Source organism: Symsagittifera roscoffensis, chromosome 8 (assembly GCF_963678635.1).
Source record: "Symsagittifera roscoffensis chromosome 8, txSymRosc1.1, whole genome shotgun sequence".
NCBI classification, from domain to species: domain Eukaryota; kingdom Metazoa; phylum Xenacoelomorpha; order Acoela; family Convolutidae; genus Symsagittifera; species Symsagittifera roscoffensis.
Genome location: NC_087069.1, coordinates 9,073,914 through 9,095,090, shown reverse-complemented (window position 1 = coordinate 9,095,090; position 21,177 = coordinate 9,073,914). Strand labels below are relative to the sequence as shown.

Sequence of the window (21,177 nt, the reverse complement as noted above, 5' to 3'; positions counted from 1 at the left end):
TAATAAGGGCCCAGAAGAATGACAAAATGACAAGTAACCTCTCCAAATGGATCCATTCTGGAGTCAAGGAGAAGGGGGAACTTGAGGAAGACAGCTACAAGATCTTGAGCCAGTTCTACAAAGAAAAGAGAGACTTACTTTACCACACAGCGGAAGGGGTGGTAGCGTGCAAGAGAAGAGATGAGGAAAAGATATTACACAAACACAACCTCATCATACTACCACAACTGTACCAAACGGAAGTGCTCTTCAGATCACACGACCAAATGGGCCATCAGGGGATAGATAAAGTACAACAAAGGATACTTCACAGGTTTGACTGGCCGGGAATGAGAAAAGCTTGCGAGAGATGGGTGAATGCCTGCCTAGCATGCCTTCAAGTAAAAGACCCAAGGAAGATGAAGTTTCCCCTCAAGTCTGTCGAGAGTTCGGAATTCAATGAAGTGGTGCAGATAGACCATCAGAAAATCTGCATGACGGAATCGGGTTATAACCAAATACTAGTTATAATAGATCACTTCACCAAGTTGGCGGAAGCAGTTCCGTGCCAGACAGCCTCAGCAGAGGAAACATGTGATCACCTGATAACGCATTGGATATCGCGGTATGGTTGCCCAATGACTTTCCAGTCAGACAACGGCAAGGCTTTTGTGGGGGACTTAACAAAAGAATTGATGAAGAGGTCACACATTGCTCAAGCACACTCGACGACCTATCATCCACAGACCAATGGGTTGGTAGAAAGACAGAACAGGACACTAGTCAACATGCTCAGGGTGTACTGCTCAAGGTACATGACGGACTGGGACAAATACCTGCCACAGGTAGTAGGAGCCTACAATAGTACCCAGCACTCTACAACGGGTATCAGCCCGTTCATGATGTTGACGGGCAGGGAAAGGGCAATGCCTCTGACATTCTTCTATCCCGAGTACGAGGGGAAGAGGACGTCGCCTCAAGCATACGTGAAGGAAGCGATCAAAAGACAACAAGAGCTGAACGAGCTATATCGGAGAAACACGGCACAAGCGCAAACGAGGCAACGCAAGAAATATGACGAAAAGATACTGAGAGCAAAGCCATACGAAGTGGGCCAATACGTGTGGGTCTTTCAAAACGTCATACCGCCCAAGGGAACAAAGAAACTACTCAAGAAATGGAGAGGACCGTTCATGATTACGGAAGTACATCAACAAGGAAGGTTCTATCGCTTGAGTACAGGGCGAGCAGCACATTACGAAAATCTGAAACCTCACGTTCCGTCCCCGGAGGATTGGTGCCTGCCGAAAGACATGGAGGGTCTTGACTACCTGGTGGTGGAACCAGCGTGCGAAGTGAATGAGAAAGGCACCAGAGAGAAAAATGATGGTAATGAGAACTTGAGTTTGGACGACAACGAAAAGATAGAAGTGGAGTCGGATGCAGGTTCATTTGTAGAAGAAGACTGGAACGACCCAGAGCAAAACGAGGTACCGAAGTGGATGGAACCGGATCGACCAACACCACCGGAAACCAGGACGGGCAATCGTAAACGCACAGGCATGAGGTACAATAGGTACGGGGATGACTTCTTGATCGATAAGATACAGCCAGAAAAGTTAAGCGAGGAACTACTAGGCGTAGGCGAACTGGAAGCTGGAGAGGAATCGCAGGTCATTGACGATGGTGGACATTATCCGCAGGATGATTACTCGACGCCAGAAGTGGAGACGGATCTCGAGCAGGGTGAAATAGAAAGGAGGGAGAATACGAACTTGAGGATTCTAGAGTGGATGCGTGATGTCAAAGACGAGGGTCACGAAGGACAAAGCATGCAGCAAGTCGATGTATCAGCAGCAAAGTACATGAAGACAGCGGAGCCTCTTTTCGGATGGACAGCAACAGACAGGCCACTGGACATCCCTAAAGACAATTCAGACCCGACTACATCGACGGGGACGTCGATAAATATTTTTGTCCGGGGAGTGGGGGTAGGACTTACCCACACCGAAAATTCGATGATAAAGAAGCTCAAGGAAGTGAGGGAAACAAGCGGATTGGAACTGGAGGAAGAAGAACCAGAGCCTACCATAGGAAGGAATTTCAAAACGAAATTCGAAATACCCAATGAATACTCAGAGAACATCATGATAACGGATAGCGACTTCATCCTGTCAAACAGGACCAGCGCGATCTGCATCACGGCGGACATGAGTTTCAAATCAAGATTGGAGGCTGACTTCAAAAGAGAATACCAGAACGTAGAGTTTCTGTTCAGACAGAGGCCAGGATTGGGAGGCATGGCGGCGCTTCCACCGTCAGTGGCACAAGTCCCGGGCAAATACCTCTGCTTCCTAGTAACGAGAGTCAACGACAGGAACACAATTGATCCCGAACACGTGATATTGGCTCTGACAAGACTACGCGACTTCATGATTGAAAGAGGAATATTGGAGGTCTCGGTGCCGGTGTACGACCCAAACAGGGGCAAACTGAGCTCGAGGGAATTGTACGCCATTCTTCATGTGGTCTTTGCAGAAACGGAGATAGTGGTGCATCTTCACAAGAAGTACTACTTGAGCATCGCCTGAGTCAGGTACACGGGAGCGTCGAGTCGGGTGTGAGGGAAGAATCTTGAGCTAGGTATTGGGGTACGAAACAGGTAAGGGATCTCATGGGTGATTGGCATGACAATTATCATTTTAAATGAATGATGGTGCTAAAACATAAAATGTGTCTGCATGCTTTTTAGAAAATTCAAATTGAATCATTTTAGTAGGGTGAAAAGGGGAGGGTTTTTAATCATAAAAGTAATGGGGCTTTCTGGTTAGGAACACAGCTCGTCGGTCTAAATATCGGGTGTTATTTTCAGATTGATTTGTTGATCTCAAATTGACTACTCATCTGTATTTAATCAAAAGAAGAGAACGACATCTCAAGAAAACTCAAGTTGCTCAGGTAAAACTCAAGTTGCTCAGGTAAAACTCAAGTTGCTCAGGTAAAACTCAAGTTGCTCAGGTAAAACTCAAGTACTAATACTCAAAGAGTCAATCGAAGTCACAGAAATGGCCGATCGATACTGGAAGTCCATGCCATCGGCTCTGAAAAAGCCCACACTTGACGAACTGTACAGACGGCTGAGAGATCTGGATTACACTCAAGTGAACGAGAGAATGGCAGTGATGCTGAACGCCATCCTACAATTGGAGGATGAGGGCGAGTGTCGAGAGTCTGCGACGGAGGCGGTCTTGATGGTAGGCTACACCACTGAAGGGGTGTCCGATCAAGCACAGACCAGATGGCTGTCCTGGAACGTGGATGGAGCGATAAGGGGGTTCGATTTGGCGAGGAACCCTGGTCTAAACAACAACACAGAGTATGGCGCGGGGGAATTCCCACTGCCGGCCAGACCATCAGTCAGGCCCGCGAGCCAGAGTACGAGTAAAGTACCGTCGATGTCACGGGCACAGCAGACGGGGGAGGCTTATCCGGACGTCAGTGCCATGAAAAAAGAACTCGAGAGAACCCAGCGGGAGAAGAATAAGGCGAACCTCGACCGGGATCAAGCGGTGCTCGAGAGGGATCAAGCGCGGAGAGAATTGGACATAATGAAGGCGGAACGGCTGCAGGCAGAAAGGGTGCGGGAGAATGCCGCGAATTGTGAGCAGCTGAAGCAGGCTCTCGAGAGAGACCAAGCAAAACTTGAGAGGATCCAGCAACAACAGCGCGAGCTCGATATGCAAAAAGGGGCTAGGCCCAAAGAGCGGGTAGTGACTGTCTCAAGGCCAGAGTCACGCATGGAGGTGGACGAAGCTCCTAGGTCAAAGGGACGATTCAACCTCGATCGTGCGGCGCAAGAACATATGAATGAGGGGCTGGAGGTATGGATACCACCCGAATCAACGTCCTCCCTGCGTGGAATGGAGACTCAAGTAATACGACCATTGATGGACGTCGCGCTGCCTGGATACACACCGAGTTCGACCCCAGGTAGTAGTGGCGGCTCGTCACGGCTGAAAGAGTTGCAGGAGAGGTTACAGCTGAGGAATCGCGAGAGTCCGGTAAGAGTGGATTTACCCTCGACTTGGGGGGAACAGCCTGTCAGGAGTGTGATGATCTCGAGCTACAAGAAGAATACGGATGGGAGATATCGCAAGCACAATCGTATAGACTGGAATCCGGCGCAGAGAGAGAGAAGAGATTGCTTCCACGATGCGACTTGGGTGGAGTACTTCACGTATCCTCGAGTGCCTGAAGGCTCGGTTCACTTGATCATTGGAGACAGCTTGCTGCGGGTGCTGACCCGGATCCAATCCCATTGGCAAACGGGAATCTTGAGCTTCGCCGGAGCCGCAACGCCGCAGATGTTAGCGACTCTTGAGATGCTAGGGATGGTGAGCGTGTACACAGTCACCCTGATGGTCGGGACGAATGATGTGTCAAGTGGGGAAACCCGCAGTAGGTGCTTCAAGCTCGGAAGAAGTCGACGTGGTGCATGAGAAAATGATGGAACTTGAGCCTCTCCTAGAAGCTTCGGGAGAACGCAACCTTAGAAGCATCGACCTCACGCATGGGGATTGTCCATGCCACTGTCTGGCGCAGACAGTGTGGTACCCGGACCGCGCCAATCTCTGTCTGATCTGGGACGTAGAAGAAATTAAGTCGCTAGGACTACCGGAGTATCGACAAAAGGTGACCATCTTAGTGGTAAGCACGATGCTGGCTCTGAGATGGATTGAGGAGAATATAGCGAAGTACAGAGAATCGAGAGCGCCAACAGCTGAATCGATTTATGCGATAGATTACAGCAGGAGACTGGAGTTGTTCGAGACTGCATGCAAGGTATTCGCCATACCAGTGCAAGTCAGACACATATGGAGCCGCCTGAGATTCTTTCCTTGGTTTCGTGCGACGTTAACATCCTGGTTGTATGCAGTGACAAAGGACCACATGAGGAAACATCAGAAGGAATATCGACAATTCCAAGCTGAAATAGGGCCAGATGCCTTTAAGAGACCTCTGCTAACCCATCGAAACGCAATCACGGCGGGGTGGAAAAGAGTAGGCAGAATATCCAGAGACAATTCTAGAGCGAGGGAAACGATACTGGAGGAGGACCTGGCGAGGAATGTGAGCTTGAGTCTTCATAACTCCTTCTGCTTGAACCGGGAGTCGAAGGTGAAAGGCCTACCAAGTCAATTGAAAAGGTTGCAAGAGCAGAGAGAGTGGATGCGAGCCTATGAACAGCTGAAGGCCTGGGAGGAAATTGTGATTAGCTCCGATGACGAAGAGGCACTATTGGAACAAATTACAGTGCCAAGAACACCGGTATCAGGTACCTCGAAGGCGAAGAACATGAGGTGAGCCAGTGGCTCGAAAGGAAATTCTAGAGTCTTGAGTCTTGAGAGGGAGGGGGCTTGAGCGTGAACTTGGATGAAATCTGGGTTCACGAAAAAGAAATTTTAGACGAATAAGATATTGTTATTAATATGATAGATCTAGTAGATAAATCAAATTGATGCATGACAATTCTCTGACTGAAATAGGACAAAAGAAACTTTAAAATTACCAGCTTAAAAAGCGGGGATCCATGGGTGCAGGTGTGTGCAGATTTTGATTGCTGTTTAGCGATAGTGTGAAAATTTTATATGGTTGTGAATTTTGGAAGGTAGATAAACTTAAGTCCGATGCAAACTTCTGTAAATGACCACTGGCACTGTATCTTGAGCAACACTCGGTTCTCTGGGACTTATTGGCAGATGACAACACACGATGAGGACATCGATCTCGAGTCCGGGGAGTATGTGCCAGTCGGTCATGTCTGGGGGTTCGACCTTGAGAAATACGTAATTTTGGAGTGAAATTTTAATTTTGCAAAATTCGAATCGAGCCTGTCATGCTCAATTTTCTCGAACCAACTGAAAATGAAAAAGTCAGAAATCAGAACACCCGAATTAACAATTGCGGGAAACTACTCAAGAAAAAGGCAGGAAATTGCTATTCGCAATTTCTCGATACGAAATATCAAGAGAGTAGAGCTGTCTTGTCCTGAAAACAGGAGAATCGAATACGGACTTGAGACAGAACAATTATTCGAATGGAAAGGAGTGGACTCTGAATGGAAGAGTGGACAACTCGAGTGTCCAAAGGGTTCATTCAGAGACTTTGATTCTAGAGACAAAAACTTACTTCTGTTATTGAAACTAATTGGCCTTAAAACTTATTTAGTTATATTACTTAATTCTCAAGCTGCTCAGTTATAACTTACTCCTCATATTCAAGTGCGTCGATATGTAAGTTCCAATTTAAATTTCTCGAGTGTATTTTATGATAGTTATGTTGAGATAAGGCGAGTTTTAGGTTGATCCATCTGAAATGGATCAAAGTTCCACTGTCCAATAAAAAGTAACTAAGCGGATTGTTCCGACCCGGTTTTTAACGGCGTTCATGTATTTTGGGTATCCCGAGACCTAAGTATGGGGACGTCTTTATTTCTAGAGTGGGGGGGTATTTTGGTAGTGGCCTTTAAGCTGTAATGGGTTCCAGTCTCATGTCGCAAGCGAACCGAATTGGCTCCGACCGTTCTTGAGGCGGAAAAACACAAGAGATAGTGTCCCTGACTCTTGAGCCAATGGTTATAGGGCCTATTTTTCTTAAGCCTCATATGTGACTAAAGTAGGCGACTGTTACACAGTTCTCGCGAGAAAATCGTGCATGACATGTTCCATTCGAAATTTTAAAAATTCAAATTTCACTCCAAAATCAAGTGTTTTCTGCTCTTCTCAAGGTCAAACTTCCAAATATGACCGACTGGCACAACTGTTTTTGGTTTTTCGGTTATTTTTTCTATGTTTTTTGTTTTTCTTGGGTACTATACTACTTTTTGTTTGGTTTTTGTATATCTTTAAGTGTTTTTGGTCACAAACCTCTCAGGGAACGAGGGGATGGTCGATCCCCCCACCCTTCCTGATTCGTGAATTTTCGGCCTTAACTAGGTTAAAACGCTATTCAAGGTAATCCGGAAGGCTTCCGCGTTCCGAACTACCCTTCCGCCACGGCGGTTTAGGCCTATTAAGGGCGTCAATGTGAGCATTCGCTCGGCGCGGAGTGCTCGTTAACGGTTCTGCCTGTCATGATGTTAAAAAAGAATAACACCCAGGAGCGCCATAAAAACATCTATGGTACATTCGCCCGGAAGATACATATCGACGGAAAACAAAACTAAGTCCTAAGACGACTGGCTAACATCTAAACAGAGCTTTACATGTTTTTAACCGTCTCAACCAAGCCACTACTTTCGGTGGTCTTTCTAACATCGGGTCGACAAAAAACGTTACTGCTTTCGGCTTCGGTCAAAACACTCAAATTAACTTAATTACATGCAGAAATAGTGAGCTCATGGCTAGGTCTCAGCATCCCCAGACCACGAGATCACTCCTAAAATCAGCGCTACTACTATTTATTGAATTATTGTTGTTTTTGTTCAGTAGATAAAAATCATCATCTCCATCTAAGATGGATCAACCCTTTCCCCCAACTCCTAGCTTCTCATCTTAGTAGAATGAATTCAGAGGTTAATTTAATTTAACTCAGGACATAATAGGGAAGCTAAAAATTTATATAAGTTAATAAAAGTTCCAGTCCCGAGACCCCTCCGGCATCCTGAATCCGGGGAAATAAGACTCTTATCTTCCTTCCGGGAGGCTGTCTTCCACCCTTCACCGTTGTTCGCAATGGCCTTGCAACTAATGTAGCGACACAATAGTTGCAATTCGGAACGGTCTCTGCTACTTCTGCAATTCGTTGTTGTTTTTCAACCACAATCTTCGTTGTTTTCGCTATCGCAACTAATGTTGATGTGTCTTTCTTCCGGTTTTCTACCAAAATGGCCGTTTCTGACGTTTCTCAGAAATATGACTTCATACTTCGAAATTTTAAAAATTTGAAACACCAGAATATTCTAGCCTTCACCGTTTGGCCAATCGTTTCAATAACGCTCTTATTCCTTCAAAATCGCCAATTAGGAAGGTTCGCTGTTAAAAACTCGAATATGCTGAATCTGCATTTTTGTCCATTCTGGTCGAATGTCACAAACTGAATTACTACTTATATTTCAGGAGTTAAGTAGTGTAGTCGTGTTGGACTGTGTAATTCGTTATCAACGATAATTTCGATACCACCAGATAAAGCACCCTGTAGTTCAAAATGTTCTAAGCGCTTTGTTTCGGCTAATATAACAACATCGAAGTATATATGTAGGTCTGAGTCTGTATGTGCAAAGGTTTTCATAGTTCCGTGGTCATCCCAAAACATGAACTTTAGCTGCTTTTCGGAGCGGGTGTGTGGTTTGCTAGTCAATTTTCAGTGTTTTGTTTTGTATTTGGTGACGACCTTTCTGCTTCATTCTGTATAACTTCCACGGTTAATTTTATATCGACTTTGGGGATGTTGAAATACTCATCTGTGATTGGTCGATTTTCAGAAATGGTTGCTTAGAACCAAAAGACTCTAAGCGAATCTGTAACTGCTATATTCGAGAAAGGAGTTAAATAAAATTGACTTATGACTTTTAATTTTTTAAATGATATCAAAAATACAGCGGTTAAACAAAGGTTGTTGATTTTGACTTAAACCACTTTCATGGAAAATAAGTGATAAGAAATTCTTTTTACATCGAGACGTACTATTATATGAGGGCATTGACCGTGCGCATTTCCCGAAATTGCTGTCGCAGTAGATAGTCTTGCTTGCGTTGTTCTTTCGTGAGGCTGGGGTTGATGTGAGTACTTTCAAACCGAGTTAAAGTCCGAAGTTTTTTATGCGTATTTCAGTACCTTCCACATCTATTGCACGTCTCTCAGTTCTACAATTAAGAGTCTTCGTTCACCCTCGCTGGGAAGGTTGCTTAGTGTTTTTTCTTCAGCAGTCTCCGGCTGTACGTTGGTACCTAAGTATATAAAAATTCTTGAGTCTTAGGTATAATTCAAATTTTTCATGACAACGATTTTTTCATCGCCTTCTTTATTTTTTCTTTTTTTTTCGGGTTTATAGAGTTCTATATTATATCGGCTTGTCGGCCTCATATTGCGTCCTTCGACGAGCAAAAAAAGTATCTGTGTTTGTGTGCGTGTCTGTGTTTGAAGGCGAGGGGGGCTTATTAACTTCTTATAAGTCTTAAGTTTTATTTTTTAGTTTCGTTAATTTTGGGCTTCCGAGATTTCGGGCTATATTATATCGGCTTAGTTGTATTATATTGATCCATTTGATGAGCAAATAATGTTTTTTGAGTGTTTTGAGGGCAACGGGGACTTTTCATATGTGTTGAATCTTGTTTTTTTTTTAGTTTTTTTTTATCTTTTCTTTTTTTTTCTTTTTTTTTCAGGAGTCCCTTCATCACGTCTTCCAGTCAAAATCCTCGGAATTTTCTAGATATGGAAATTTTGATCCTGAAACATGTATTTGAGAATGTTAACTATAAAACTAATCATTTATTTTCTTTTAAAAACTTTTTATAGTTAACACTCTTGTTGTTTTTTTTTTCGGCTTAAACGGTTTCTGTCAAGGTATTTGTTACCGCTTGTTTAATTAGCTTCCGATGCTAATTTCACATTCTATTGTTTTGACTTGTTTTTGTTTCAACTAGCCTTATTCATTATGATAGATCTAGTTTTTCTTTTATGAAAGATCTAGATTGTTCGATTTTTTTTGTGTCGTATCGTAAGTGGTGCGAAGCTCAGCTTCGCCTCTTATTAATTTTATTATTATTCTGACGGCGAAAGTTGATTAAAATATAATGTTCATGCATTCTTGCGATTGAACGTGAAAGTTTGAGAGACTGTTATAGATTTTGCTACAATCTAGATGGTTTCAGGCACTATGATAGTTTTAGCGTTGATCATTGCAAGCTTATTGCAACCCATTCGTACAGGTAATTATGATCGCTTTCAATGACGCTTCACAATATCAGCATTCTTTTTGAATGGTAAATTTTCTTCAGCGCTGCAAGAAGACCCTCCGGAACCTGAGGATTTGTTGCTAGTCAACGGATTGCAGTATGACTTCAGCCTGGCAAAAAGCCAACGGGAATGCGTCGCACCCATTGGCTTGGAAAGAAAAATAGAGTTTGACAACTCCTTTTCCGCTTCAAGTTATTCGCGGACAGATCGGCAACCGTCTGCTGCAAGATTAAATAGTATGTATCATCTTTTAATAAGCCTTTTGACTGAGAAATACTGACTTGTTCCTAATATAGCTCACAGCAACATATCGCATCATTATTAAATACTGAATGCTCATCAAATGCGGAGAAAAACTCTCCATATATTGACTTATCTATTTATTGTTCCGACCATTTGAAAATTGGGAAGAACTTTGTATTCGGGTGTTTTAGTTTTTTCTTTTTGTTTTACGCAAAATTAGGCACCACAAATAACGATCGGACTGGGTTGAGTGATCTATCATATTAAAGCCCTTACAGTCGTGATTCGAGCCATATTTAAAAATTTCACATGTTTTTCCCTTGTGTCGAGAAAAACCGGTTTGAAATGAACCGGTTGAAAGTTAGTTTACTTTGAGTGTTTTAGCGCCTTTTTGGAATCAAAATTTTCAAAAAACTGCAAAGCTTGAAAAAAATTTTTTTTCATTTTTCAGGCAATTTTTGAAAAAAAAATTGTTTTTCAATTTGCTTATTTAACTATGGCTGTCGAATATACCTAGTCTCCAGTTTTTTTGTTCAGCTCCTTTTATCACACCACGCCGAAAAAAAACCGCCATTAATTTGAAAAACTGACTTTGTTCTATTTTTTAAGACAATGGTCGGAACATTGTGTACCCTTTGCGCAGTAACCGGCTAGCCCTTGTTACTCGTGAGATTAGCAAGCGTATCAAACTGGAATTTGGACTTTTTTCGGCAGCTTGTTAGCAGCTTGTTTAACAGAATCACTTGTATTTTGGTTCATACGAACTTCTACGCATTTCCGGCCAACTGAACCTGGAGGTAACTAATATGACTGGGATGGCAAAGGTCATGAGCACGAGTCTGACCAGGACCTGTTTTTTTTAATGGGAAATATATATTTTTTTCAAATAACATATTGGGCTAATTTTTTTTCTGCTTATCTGTTGTCGTCATATTTGTCACATCTTGAAATTGCTTGTTTTTGCTGTGCGCATTTTTCTTGGATGTTACTTTAAGTGTTTGAGTTACTCCTACAGTTTGTAATTTTAATTACCTTGACTTCGTCTTTCCTTCTTTGTTTTTTTTTTGTTCCGCTCAAAAAAATCATCGGCCCAAATTATTTCGGCCTATTTTTATCAGCTTATTGACTTAATTTTAGGTTATTTCAAGGTAAACACAACTTGAACACTCACCTCCGCACTTTTCATGTTGGTTGTTTGTTTACCAATCGGTTTGTTGATTTTTTTTACTTTGAAAATTATTTCCAGTTTCATTGAAAATTTTTTGTTTTTCTCAGACAATACTAATTTTCAAAAAGGGACATCAATTGGAAAACCGCCTACTCTCCTGTGTGCATGTGTACTCCCCTAGTCTCTTTTTACTTGCTCCGTCTGTCAACAGCCTTCGAAAAAGTCTGTGGGGGATTATTTGACCCGTATTTCAGATTTTTTTTCTCCAAAAATTGCCAGTCTCAAATCTTAGTTTTTGGTTTCAATGAATAGAACGATTTCGAAAAGCTCCCTGCATGGGCGGCTACGCCCAAATTTTTTTACACATAAAGTTCTGGCCCTCTGAATAGTCAAGTTTTTGATTTTGACCTTTTTTTTAAACTTTTCGAATATTCTCGAAAATGTACCCTGCCATATTTGAGATTTTGGGTTCAATCCAAAGAACGGGCTGTGGGAAGCTCATTTGCTTATGCGTCTCCTCGAGTTTTTTTTCCTGTTTTTCATTTCATTCTCTACTCGCTAGCTCTTAATGCTAAGTTTTCGTTGTATCCCAAGTGATAAAGCTCTCCGCTTCGCTTCGTAAAAATTCGTTCGATTGTCGTACAATTTCTTTTTTAAGAGTCGATAGGCATAGCGAAGACTCTTATATAGTTCGAGATAATTTGGTCAAGCTCCAATTTGATTTCCGGCTTGACTTCCGATTTTTTTTAAAGCCCAGTTAATTTCCTATCGAACAGCAAAAGTGTAAAGGTCACGAAAAACAGATTTGCTATCGATCCTGTTTTCTCCAATTGAGATAAGTTAAGGCCGTATAATTAAAGCCTTTAGGCCATATAGTTTTTCTATGAAATTCGAAATTTTTTTTTCTTCAAAAAGCAAGCCAGTATTTTTCACTGTTTACTTGCGTTAATTGACTTTTTTCCAACTTTCAGTGGCTTTGCTTGAATTACTTTATAATGGCAAGAAAAATAATCGTTTGTAATTAAAAAAAAACAGTATGGTGGGTTAAAAAATTTTGTGTCGATGGAGGGGGGATTTTTTTTGCGAAAGAGCCGAAATAGTGATTTCAAGATATCAGTTTAATCATTTTTACAATCAGGTGCTACTGGCTGGCAGCCGAAGACTTCAGACCCTGACCAGTCGCAATGGCTCGCATTGGACTTGATGAAGGTCTACAAGATCACGGGAGTTGCTATCCAGGCAGGCAACTGGCAAGACGACTCGTCTTCGGGAACATTTGGAAATTGGGTGACCAGGTACAGGGTGCAGTACAGTGACTCAAATGGACCCAACGACTTTGTGGATTACACGCTGGATGGAGCTGTCCAGGTAATTTCTATCACAGTTGTCCGTCCAATATTGATGCCAAGTTCCAGAAAGTTTTTAAGCTTTTATAAAGCACGATCTCGTATTAACCCAGTATTTTTCGAGAAGAAGCGAAATGCCAAAAGAGAGCTTTTTGTCAAGCAGGATACCAGCTCAAAATATCAGGTTCATTGCCATTTCCTTCTACGTTATATCAGTCTAATTAGATGGGTCGGGCGCCTATGAATTGTCGAACGCCACGATTGCCAAATTGAAATAAAAATCGCTTAAAAACCTCACATATTCGATGATGGAATAGCTAACTATCTGAAGAAGGGAAAATCGGTTTATTTTTCTTGGTGTTTATAACCTGTGCACGTAGAATCCTCATCAATTATCGACTGTTTAACATGCATGACTTTTATGTGTGTGTTTTGTGTAGCACTTTGACGGCAACCATCACCAGTTCAACACTGTGAAGCAGTCGCTCCGCATCCCCATCGTGTCCCGCTACATCAGAATAATCCCGGAGGCCTGGAACAGAGAGATCGGACTGCGAGTGGAGTTGTATGGATGCGACTACCGTGAGTACATTCTCATTTGGTTCCTCCTTTCCAATTAATATTATAATAATAATAAATTGTTTGCAATATAGATTCCTTTCACTGTAAAGATCACTTCATTTACAACCAAATGAAATCTCTTCGCGAGAACGAAGTGGAACTTTGCAGCCCGTTTTGTTACATGCAAAGATCGTGTGGATGCCTTCAGTTTGTTATATTCCAAATATTTAATTGCAAAATTGATTCTATTTTTATCTGGTGCTAAATCGCGTTGGCAATTTGTAAGCATATGTAGCTTTTTGGGGACCGATCGTTTAGCAGACAGATCTTTTAGCATAAAAAGTGAAAAATGAGTCTTTTAGCAGACCAACTTAAGAAACTGATGCATAATTGATTGACAGACTCAAAAAGACGCTCAGTCTGGGGGCAAGCAGGTCCTGATTCGGAGTGCGGTCTGTATTTAGACAACCGCGTATTCAGACACTGTCAACAGCGTATTAACCTATCAGAATCGAGACAAGAAGAAATGAATTTGATATCTTCCTTGTCTCGATTTTGATTGGTTAATACTGTGTCTGAATACGAGGTTGTCTAAATACTGCTACGTAATCTTTAAGACAACCGCGTATTCATACTCGTCAGTAAGCAGACAAATACCATATTAACCAATCAGAATCGAGATGAGAAAGCAAATTTACGAAATAAATAATCATTAATTATTCATTTTTTTCTTGTATCGATTCTGATTGATTAATACAGTGTCTAAATACTGCTACGTAACCCCCTGATTTGTTTTGCAGCTCTGGACATGATCAGTTTCACTGGAAAAGAAGTGCTTCGGATGAACACGAACGACCAAGATCGACCGAGTGTGTACTATGACTCATTCAGGGGATTCGTCAGTCTTAGATTCAGAACCAGCAGGCCCAGTGGACTCCTCGTACACGGAGTAGGATCAACCGGCGACTACTTTGGAATCGAACTCAATATGGTATTTAATGATAGATTAATTTTGAAAAAGTTCAGTTTATTGCCTCGGCCTATGTTTTATCAGATTAATCAACCTGTTTTCTGTTGTTTAAATGGCAAAAATTCATTATAATTTTCAAGTTAATTCAGGTCGTTCTTGGTGTAACTTTGCTTTTAAAACTTAATACCCCAAATTGTTTTTATGACAACAATTTTATACGGCATTTTTTCGTTTTATGCTCAATGGTCCTCTACCCACGTATTGTTTTTAAAAATTGTTTCTGTTTCATTCTCTTTCTACTCGCTTGCTATGCTTGCGTTGTATCGCTAGTGATGCGAAGCTCCGCTTCGCCTTTGTGCTGATGGAATTTTTGATATAACGTTTCGATGACCTCATTTTTATAACTGGAAATACGCTTAATGGAATAGACACCTGGTTGTGTCATCTTGTTTTCCAGCCCAAATTGTGCTGAAATTTAATTGTGCGAGAGTGGGAATTTGCATGAGGCCATCATGGAAGTGATTAAATTGTGTTGCTTCTGCAGGGAAAGATAGTTGTCAATATCAACCTGGGCTCGAGTGCGAGGATAGATGGGAAAACTATGGTCAAAGTGGGCAACTCTCTGTATGACTCGCAGTGGCACTGGCTCAATGTCTCCAGAGTAGGCAGAGGATTGACTGTCAGTCTAGACGGATACGCGACTTTCGCCATGATTAAGGTGACTTAAATGCCTTAGCAGCCCTGTTCGAGTGTGTGTAAGACGCGCGTCCTTTAACACTATGGTCATGGGTTCGAATCCCGCTTCGGTCATGGTTGGCGAATCCTCAAGGTGGGACCGGCTGCAGCAAAATAGATGATATTACCCTCCCCCACGGAATAAAAGGTCCAAGGTTGAAAAATGGGAGCTGGACCGGGGCCTAAAAAAGCTTAGATTCCTTGTTAACTCCAGAAAATTTGTGTCCCCCCACCCTATGATATGAAACTTGTCGCCTAGTTATTCTAAAAGTTTCTGAGAGCTTAAACGGTAAAGAGGCGAAACTTTTTTACTCAATGTTTTGCTATACTGGAGCAGCGTGAGGGGTTCAAACTACTTTTCTTTGCATTTTTGTTGTGGTAATCAGTTTCGAGGGCTTTGCCATTGAAGTTTTGTGTTATGTTTGTTTTCTATTTGAACATTTTAATGAGCGGAGATGTAAGGGCAGTTGGAATCTTTTAACTGAAGTCTTTATAGTTGTTTGGCGTTTAAGGGGAGTTTCGAGAACTTGAATATCGATACGCGACTGACCTTCGGGGGCACTGATCGGTTCACACTACCCGGAATAGGAGTCTCTATGATGTTCAAAGGGTGTGTGGAGAATCTGAATGTGAACGGCTATCAGGTCATTTCAGAAGTGCAGCGAAAACAGAATGCCGCTTTCGGCATGAAAGGTTAGAAATTAGCAACACGAAGGAAATATAGAGTTTTTGACCAACGTAAGATTTGGTTTGGACTTTGCGTAAATTGGACAAAAACCAAGGACAAAACCCAAAAAAAGGTTTTTCGGAGTTTTTTTGTTTCACAGTAATGAACGTAGTGAGTACTCTTTTATAGGTCTTGGTAATTTTTTTTGTTTTTTTTTCGGGACAAATTCCTTTAATTTGTTCACGCTCGATTTTTTTTCGCGGTTTGACTTGTGATTTTTTTAAAGTTCTTTGCATTTCCATTATTAAAAGGAAGGCAAACTCTACTATCGAACAGCAAAAGTGTTAAGGTCATGAAAAACGATCGACTTCTGGCGTCGAAAGTTGAATTTAATTTTCAGATTTCCCAGCGAAATAAAAGTTAAACTTTTTGATCCAGTTTTCTCAAATTGGGTTAGTTTTATCAAAAAAGTGCTAATCATAAATTGTTCGAGAAATTCAATGAGCTTCAAGGGCATTCTTTGAAGTTCGAAAAATGAAGTTTTTTCTAAAAACAAGTAAGTGTTTTCTACTTTCCTGGGAAGGCAAAGGATCTTGATTAGAATCTCAACAGGACGTGCTGCCGATTTTGTTAGTTTTTTTTCAGGAAAAGTCTTTAAATTTGTTGCGGCTCAAATTTATTTTGTCCCGGTTTCGATTTTTTGTAAGTTCAGTACCTTTCCGTTGTTAAAAGGAAGGCAAGATCCACTATACGTGACCGGTTTCTAGCTTCAAAAGTGGAATTCACTTGTTGAATTTTCTAGCGAAATAAAATTTTACCAATTGATGCAGTTTTCTCAAATTGGGCTAGTTTTATCAAAAAAATTTGTGTCATAAATGGTTTAAGAAGTTCAAAGAGCTTTAAGGCCATCTTTTGGCGAAAGTAAGTTTTTCCGAGAAACAAGTCAGTTTTTTGTTCTGTTATCTTGAGTTCATTTTATTGAGGCTTTTAATAATTGAATTAAGGCTTTACAAAAACGAGGTTTAAAAGTTAACTTGTATAGGATAAAGCATTTCATTTCAGACCAAAAGTGCATTCCTCAAAAAACCGGAGTTTTCCTTGCACTTCTTGTTTAAAGGGAGTCAGCGCTCATTCAATACGCTGCAATTCTAGTAAGCAATGGGTTCATAGAAAATGCAGTGGTCTGAGGAAAATACTTGGACAATACTAATTATGTTTGTCCAAGATGCAATCAATTATCGTTTGAAATATTGCTCCCTCGGAACTCTCATAGAGTTCTGCTATCTAATTTGCAAAGAAAGTGATCCAATAAGTACCGGTCAGTAAATGCATGCAATAAGTTCATGTAATTTGCGGTGAAAGTGATGCAATAAGTGCATCATCGGTCAGAGTAGCAGCTTTCTGCAGGTAAGTTGCGCCTTTGCTGCTGAATAAAGATATTGGCTTGATTACAAGGTGTCGTGTCTAGAGAGCTTGTCTCCAGCCAGTCTTACTGTACTGCTCTGAAAAAAGCAGTTATTAAAATAACAGGTCTTATTTATCTGGCCAAGCTGCAAGTGTGGTCACGGATATGATGGTTTGGCCATGTTCACCGAAGAGAAAATTACCATGCGCTAAAATCAACAGACCGTGTTTTAGTCTTAGAAAGAGTGCCAGCATTAAAATCTAAAATCGCTGGATCGCTTGTGCTTAATAGAACCTGAATACTTTAAGCCTCAAACCCATAGACCGCCCTGATCGAATGACATTGAAAAACATATTATCTTCCATTGAATAGCTTGAAAGCTTCTCAGAATTTGTCAACCTATCCAGATTTACCATTGCTTACGCTCATTCCAAATGTCCAACCCCGCCAAAATGGGGAAACGGACAATAAACGCATTAGAAGAATTTTTTTTACAATAGATTCTGGGTTTTATATAGTAAAAATCACATTTATTGACTATCAAGTGAAATTTCTTTCTGTTATACTGTTTTTTGGAGATTTAACCCTTCTTAAACTTTGTTGGGCTGTATAAGAGGCTTCTTGTGATATAATCAATTATTTCTTATCAATTAACTAAGTAGTTTCAGCGTAATTCTTGATTATTTGAAAAAAGCCAAAATGACCCATTTTTGGGGTAAAGTTTTGGTTGAGAATTTCGGAGAACAAATTGCACCATATTATAAGTGACGTTATAAGTGAAAATTCTTTATGTTATACTGGTTTTTGGAGATTTAACCCTTCTTAAACTTTGTTGGGCTGTATAAGAGGCTTCTTGTGATATAATAATCTTATCAATTAACTAAGTAGTTTCAACGTAATTCTTGATTAATTGAAAAAAGTCAAAATGACCCATTTTTGGGGTAAAATTTTGGTTGAGAATTTCGGAGAACAAATTGCACCATATTAATTCTGATGAAATTCTAAGCAACTTTTGTTCTGTTTACTTTTTGTCTATTCTTAACCCAATTTGAGAAAAATGCGTTTGAAAATTCAAGTTTTGTTAGTTTTGTCCGGATAATTTAAATCAGCACTGTATACAAGTTCAAATAACGCGCTAAAAAAACTTGTGAAGTTTCAAGTCAAAGATTTCGCAGCGGGGCAAAAAAATATCTTTTAATCCATTTATCTCAAATTAGGGCAAGCTCATAAAAAATTTTCAATAACAAAAAAATCTTGTAATTCAAATAGGATTGAGGCTATATTTTTCCTTGCAAGTGCTTTCTTTTGTTTTTTTTCTGATGACTGTTTGAATTAACACCGCATGCTGCATTGATTTATTTCGAAGTGCGAGCATGGAAACACCCAAGTTCATCTAATCATTGATCCTTTCTTATGTACTTGGAGCGGCTTTGAGGTTATTTGGGGGACGTTTGAATACAATACAAAGCTACTAGGGTTAACTTGCCTTTGAATAAATCCATACTGAATGGTGCAACATTTTTTGATCAGTGTTAATTAAAATGACAAGAGCGTCAAGTTGGAAACAGTTTTGAAGTTGTGTCAGTTAGGCGAAGCTCAAAATGCCGAGAATCTGAAGTTTTGTGAAAATGAATTTTTTGGTTCGCCTCATTCATTACAGAAGGACAAGTAAAGCTTGTTGGCAAAGTGTCTTTAACTTTTACGCATCTTTTGACTGGCGAAGTTGTTTTGAAGTGCAGTAACAACCGATAATTGCAAATGCGGAAACGAGTTTGGCGAACCTGCTAATAGAGTAGCAGAAGATAGATGCATTGTTCAAGAACTTAAGCCCATTATAGCATGCAAGTTGAATTGTAATCAATCGATTATTCTTTTTGGACTCAGATACGTGCTCATCGATTTCGGAATTATTCTAATATTGTGTCGACTTGAGCATGAATTGAAAAAAGATGCAAATGTCAGTTTGAATTATCCTATTTCGGTCAAGATTTTCAGATTAGGTTCACTGCATGTATAATTCTAACCTTTGCATAAGTTAACCGTATTAAATTTCTCCAAGGGGCATACGGCACGAGAAAAAGTAATTTTGAAGTTCAATCTTGCCTGCGAATAAGACTAGAAGTTAGTCTGAAGAAATTGAATGGGTTGGTAAAAATAACCAGGTTAAAATCTTGCTGTTTCTATTTAGATTTTCAGAAATTGCTTGATGAATGTGAAATTTGCTTGATGATTTTGATTAATGTCTTTTAGCTTCTTGCTCAATGTAATATTTAAAATTTTTATTGAACTTTTTGAAACATAAGTAATGTTTTTACTAAAACATTTAGTTGAGATATAATTAAATCAACATAATTAGAGCATGGTTTTGAGATTCAAAATGTCGGCTCGCTTTGTAAAAGCATCCATTTTTCCATGTTAATTGTCTCAGTTTTTCTCATTTCTTAAGTTCCTTCAAAGCCGAAATCGGATGAGACAATTCAATTAGTCTGAGCTCCTCAGTTTGATTCAAAAATTAGAACTCGATGAAGAAGATGGAAAAGAATCGACCGGGAGCTATTAGGCGAAGCTCAGTTAATTGAAAGACTGATCAATAATTGGAGCAGTAACGGACTTTAACAACTAAATTTAGGAAATTCAGCGATCTCTCAACACTTAAATTCGTACCGGTGTACTATTTACGCTATCATTTCTGGTACCAATTAGCATAAATTTTGAACGGGGAACATGATGAAAAAGACGGCGCATAAAGTGTCCTCTTTTAGTACTGAGGTTATTGTTGGCTTTATTCTAAAAGTTTATTTTTGTTCTGTGTGAAATAAATTGAGCTTCTATTTTCAAGAGTATTGAACATAGCGAAGACTCTTATATAGGTCTTGCTAATTTTTTTGTTTTTTTTCTTCAGGAAAAGACTTAAAAGTCTCTAATAACTACAGATGTGCATTCCTTTATATTGATGCATTTATGAATGCTTTTAGGTATATATGCTCTTTTTGAATTCAATTTAAATTCATTTGCTGAATGTGATGTAAATAGCACGCTCCAAAAACGAACTTGGAAAGGGCGCAAAAAAACGTGAACGATTTCTAGTTTCGAAAGTGGAATTTAATTTTTAGATTTCCAGCCAGGGTGACCACTTGGTCACTATTTTAGTGACCAGTCACTATTGGTCACTAATTGGTAACTATTTTTTCAATGGTCACTATTTACAACGGTTTTTGGTGACGGACCCTAGAATTTTTGTAAAGGCGCCTTTGGCGCCAATATATACTAATATTGAGGGGGGAGCGCGCGCCGAAAAAACGCATTTTTTTTTCAAAAAGTGCCTTAAACTGACTTTTTCAGCCTGTTTATTCGAAATTATGCCTGCGGCGCAGAAATTTTTAGTGCTTTGGCAGAGCTTGAAAAATTAATTTGGCCGACCTAAAACAAAAAAAAAGGTCGACAAAAAATGCGAAACATTAAAAATTGTCATAGTCACTATTTTTCTCTCAGAAAAGTGGTCACCCTGTTTCCAGCGGATTAAAAATTTTACCTATTGATCCAGTTTTCTCTAGTTGAGTTCACGTTATCAAAAAAGAACCGGCCATGAATTGTTCTAGAAATTCAAAGAGCTTAATTTGCATCTATTTTCTTTTAAAATCGAAGATTTTTTCAAGAAATTCAGTGTTTTTTTATGTTTACTTGCGTGCATTACTCTTTTCCAAGCTGCGATTGGCTATGTTCAATGAGTTCACTACTGCGTTCAATATTTCATTTTTAATGAAGTAATTTGAACTTTGCTGTTTGAGCACGCTTCATTTCATTCACGCCAATGAACCAAGTGAAGACTCTAATATAGGTCGCGATGATTTGGTTTTCTGCAGTTTGACTTTTGATTTCTTTTAATGCTCCATTAATTTCTTTTGTTAAAAGGAAGGCAAACTCCACTATCGAACAGCAAATGTGGAAAGGTCACTAAAAAGTGATCCACTTCTAAATTCAGAAAGGGATTCTAATGTTGAGAATTTCCAGCGGACTGACAAGTTTACCTATTGACCCAGTTTTCTCAAATTGATTTAATTGTTCCAGCAAAGTGCCGGTCATTAAAATGTCAGGTCGATAGCAAAGTCGGGTTTGAGAATTTGCAAAAATTACCTGAAACTGATTT

At 40.1% G+C, this 21,177-nt stretch overlaps 1 protein-coding gene across 1 annotated transcript in view; it reads left to right on the top strand.

The window, feature by feature from the left end:
* The window catches only part of LOC134852827 (contactin-associated protein-like 2), a 129,288-nt gene that overhangs the window by 50,161 nt on the left and 57,950 nt on the right, over window positions 1–21,177 (top strand). Inside the window, exons 2-8 of the mRNA XM_063868647.1 lie at window positions 9,849–9,907; window positions 9,977–10,171; window positions 12,485–12,714; window positions 13,133–13,274; window positions 14,054–14,244; window positions 14,768–14,941; window positions 15,471–15,651. Of these exons, the coding sequence (XP_063724717.1) occupies window positions 9,856–9,907; window positions 9,977–10,171; window positions 12,485–12,714; window positions 13,133–13,274; window positions 14,054–14,244; window positions 14,768–14,941; window positions 15,471–15,651 (1,165 nt within the window). The 5' untranslated portion in view covers window positions 9,849–9,855. The remainder of the gene's footprint in view (window positions 1–9,848; window positions 9,908–9,976; window positions 10,172–12,484; window positions 12,715–13,132; window positions 13,275–14,053; window positions 14,245–14,767; window positions 14,942–15,470; window positions 15,652–21,177) is intronic.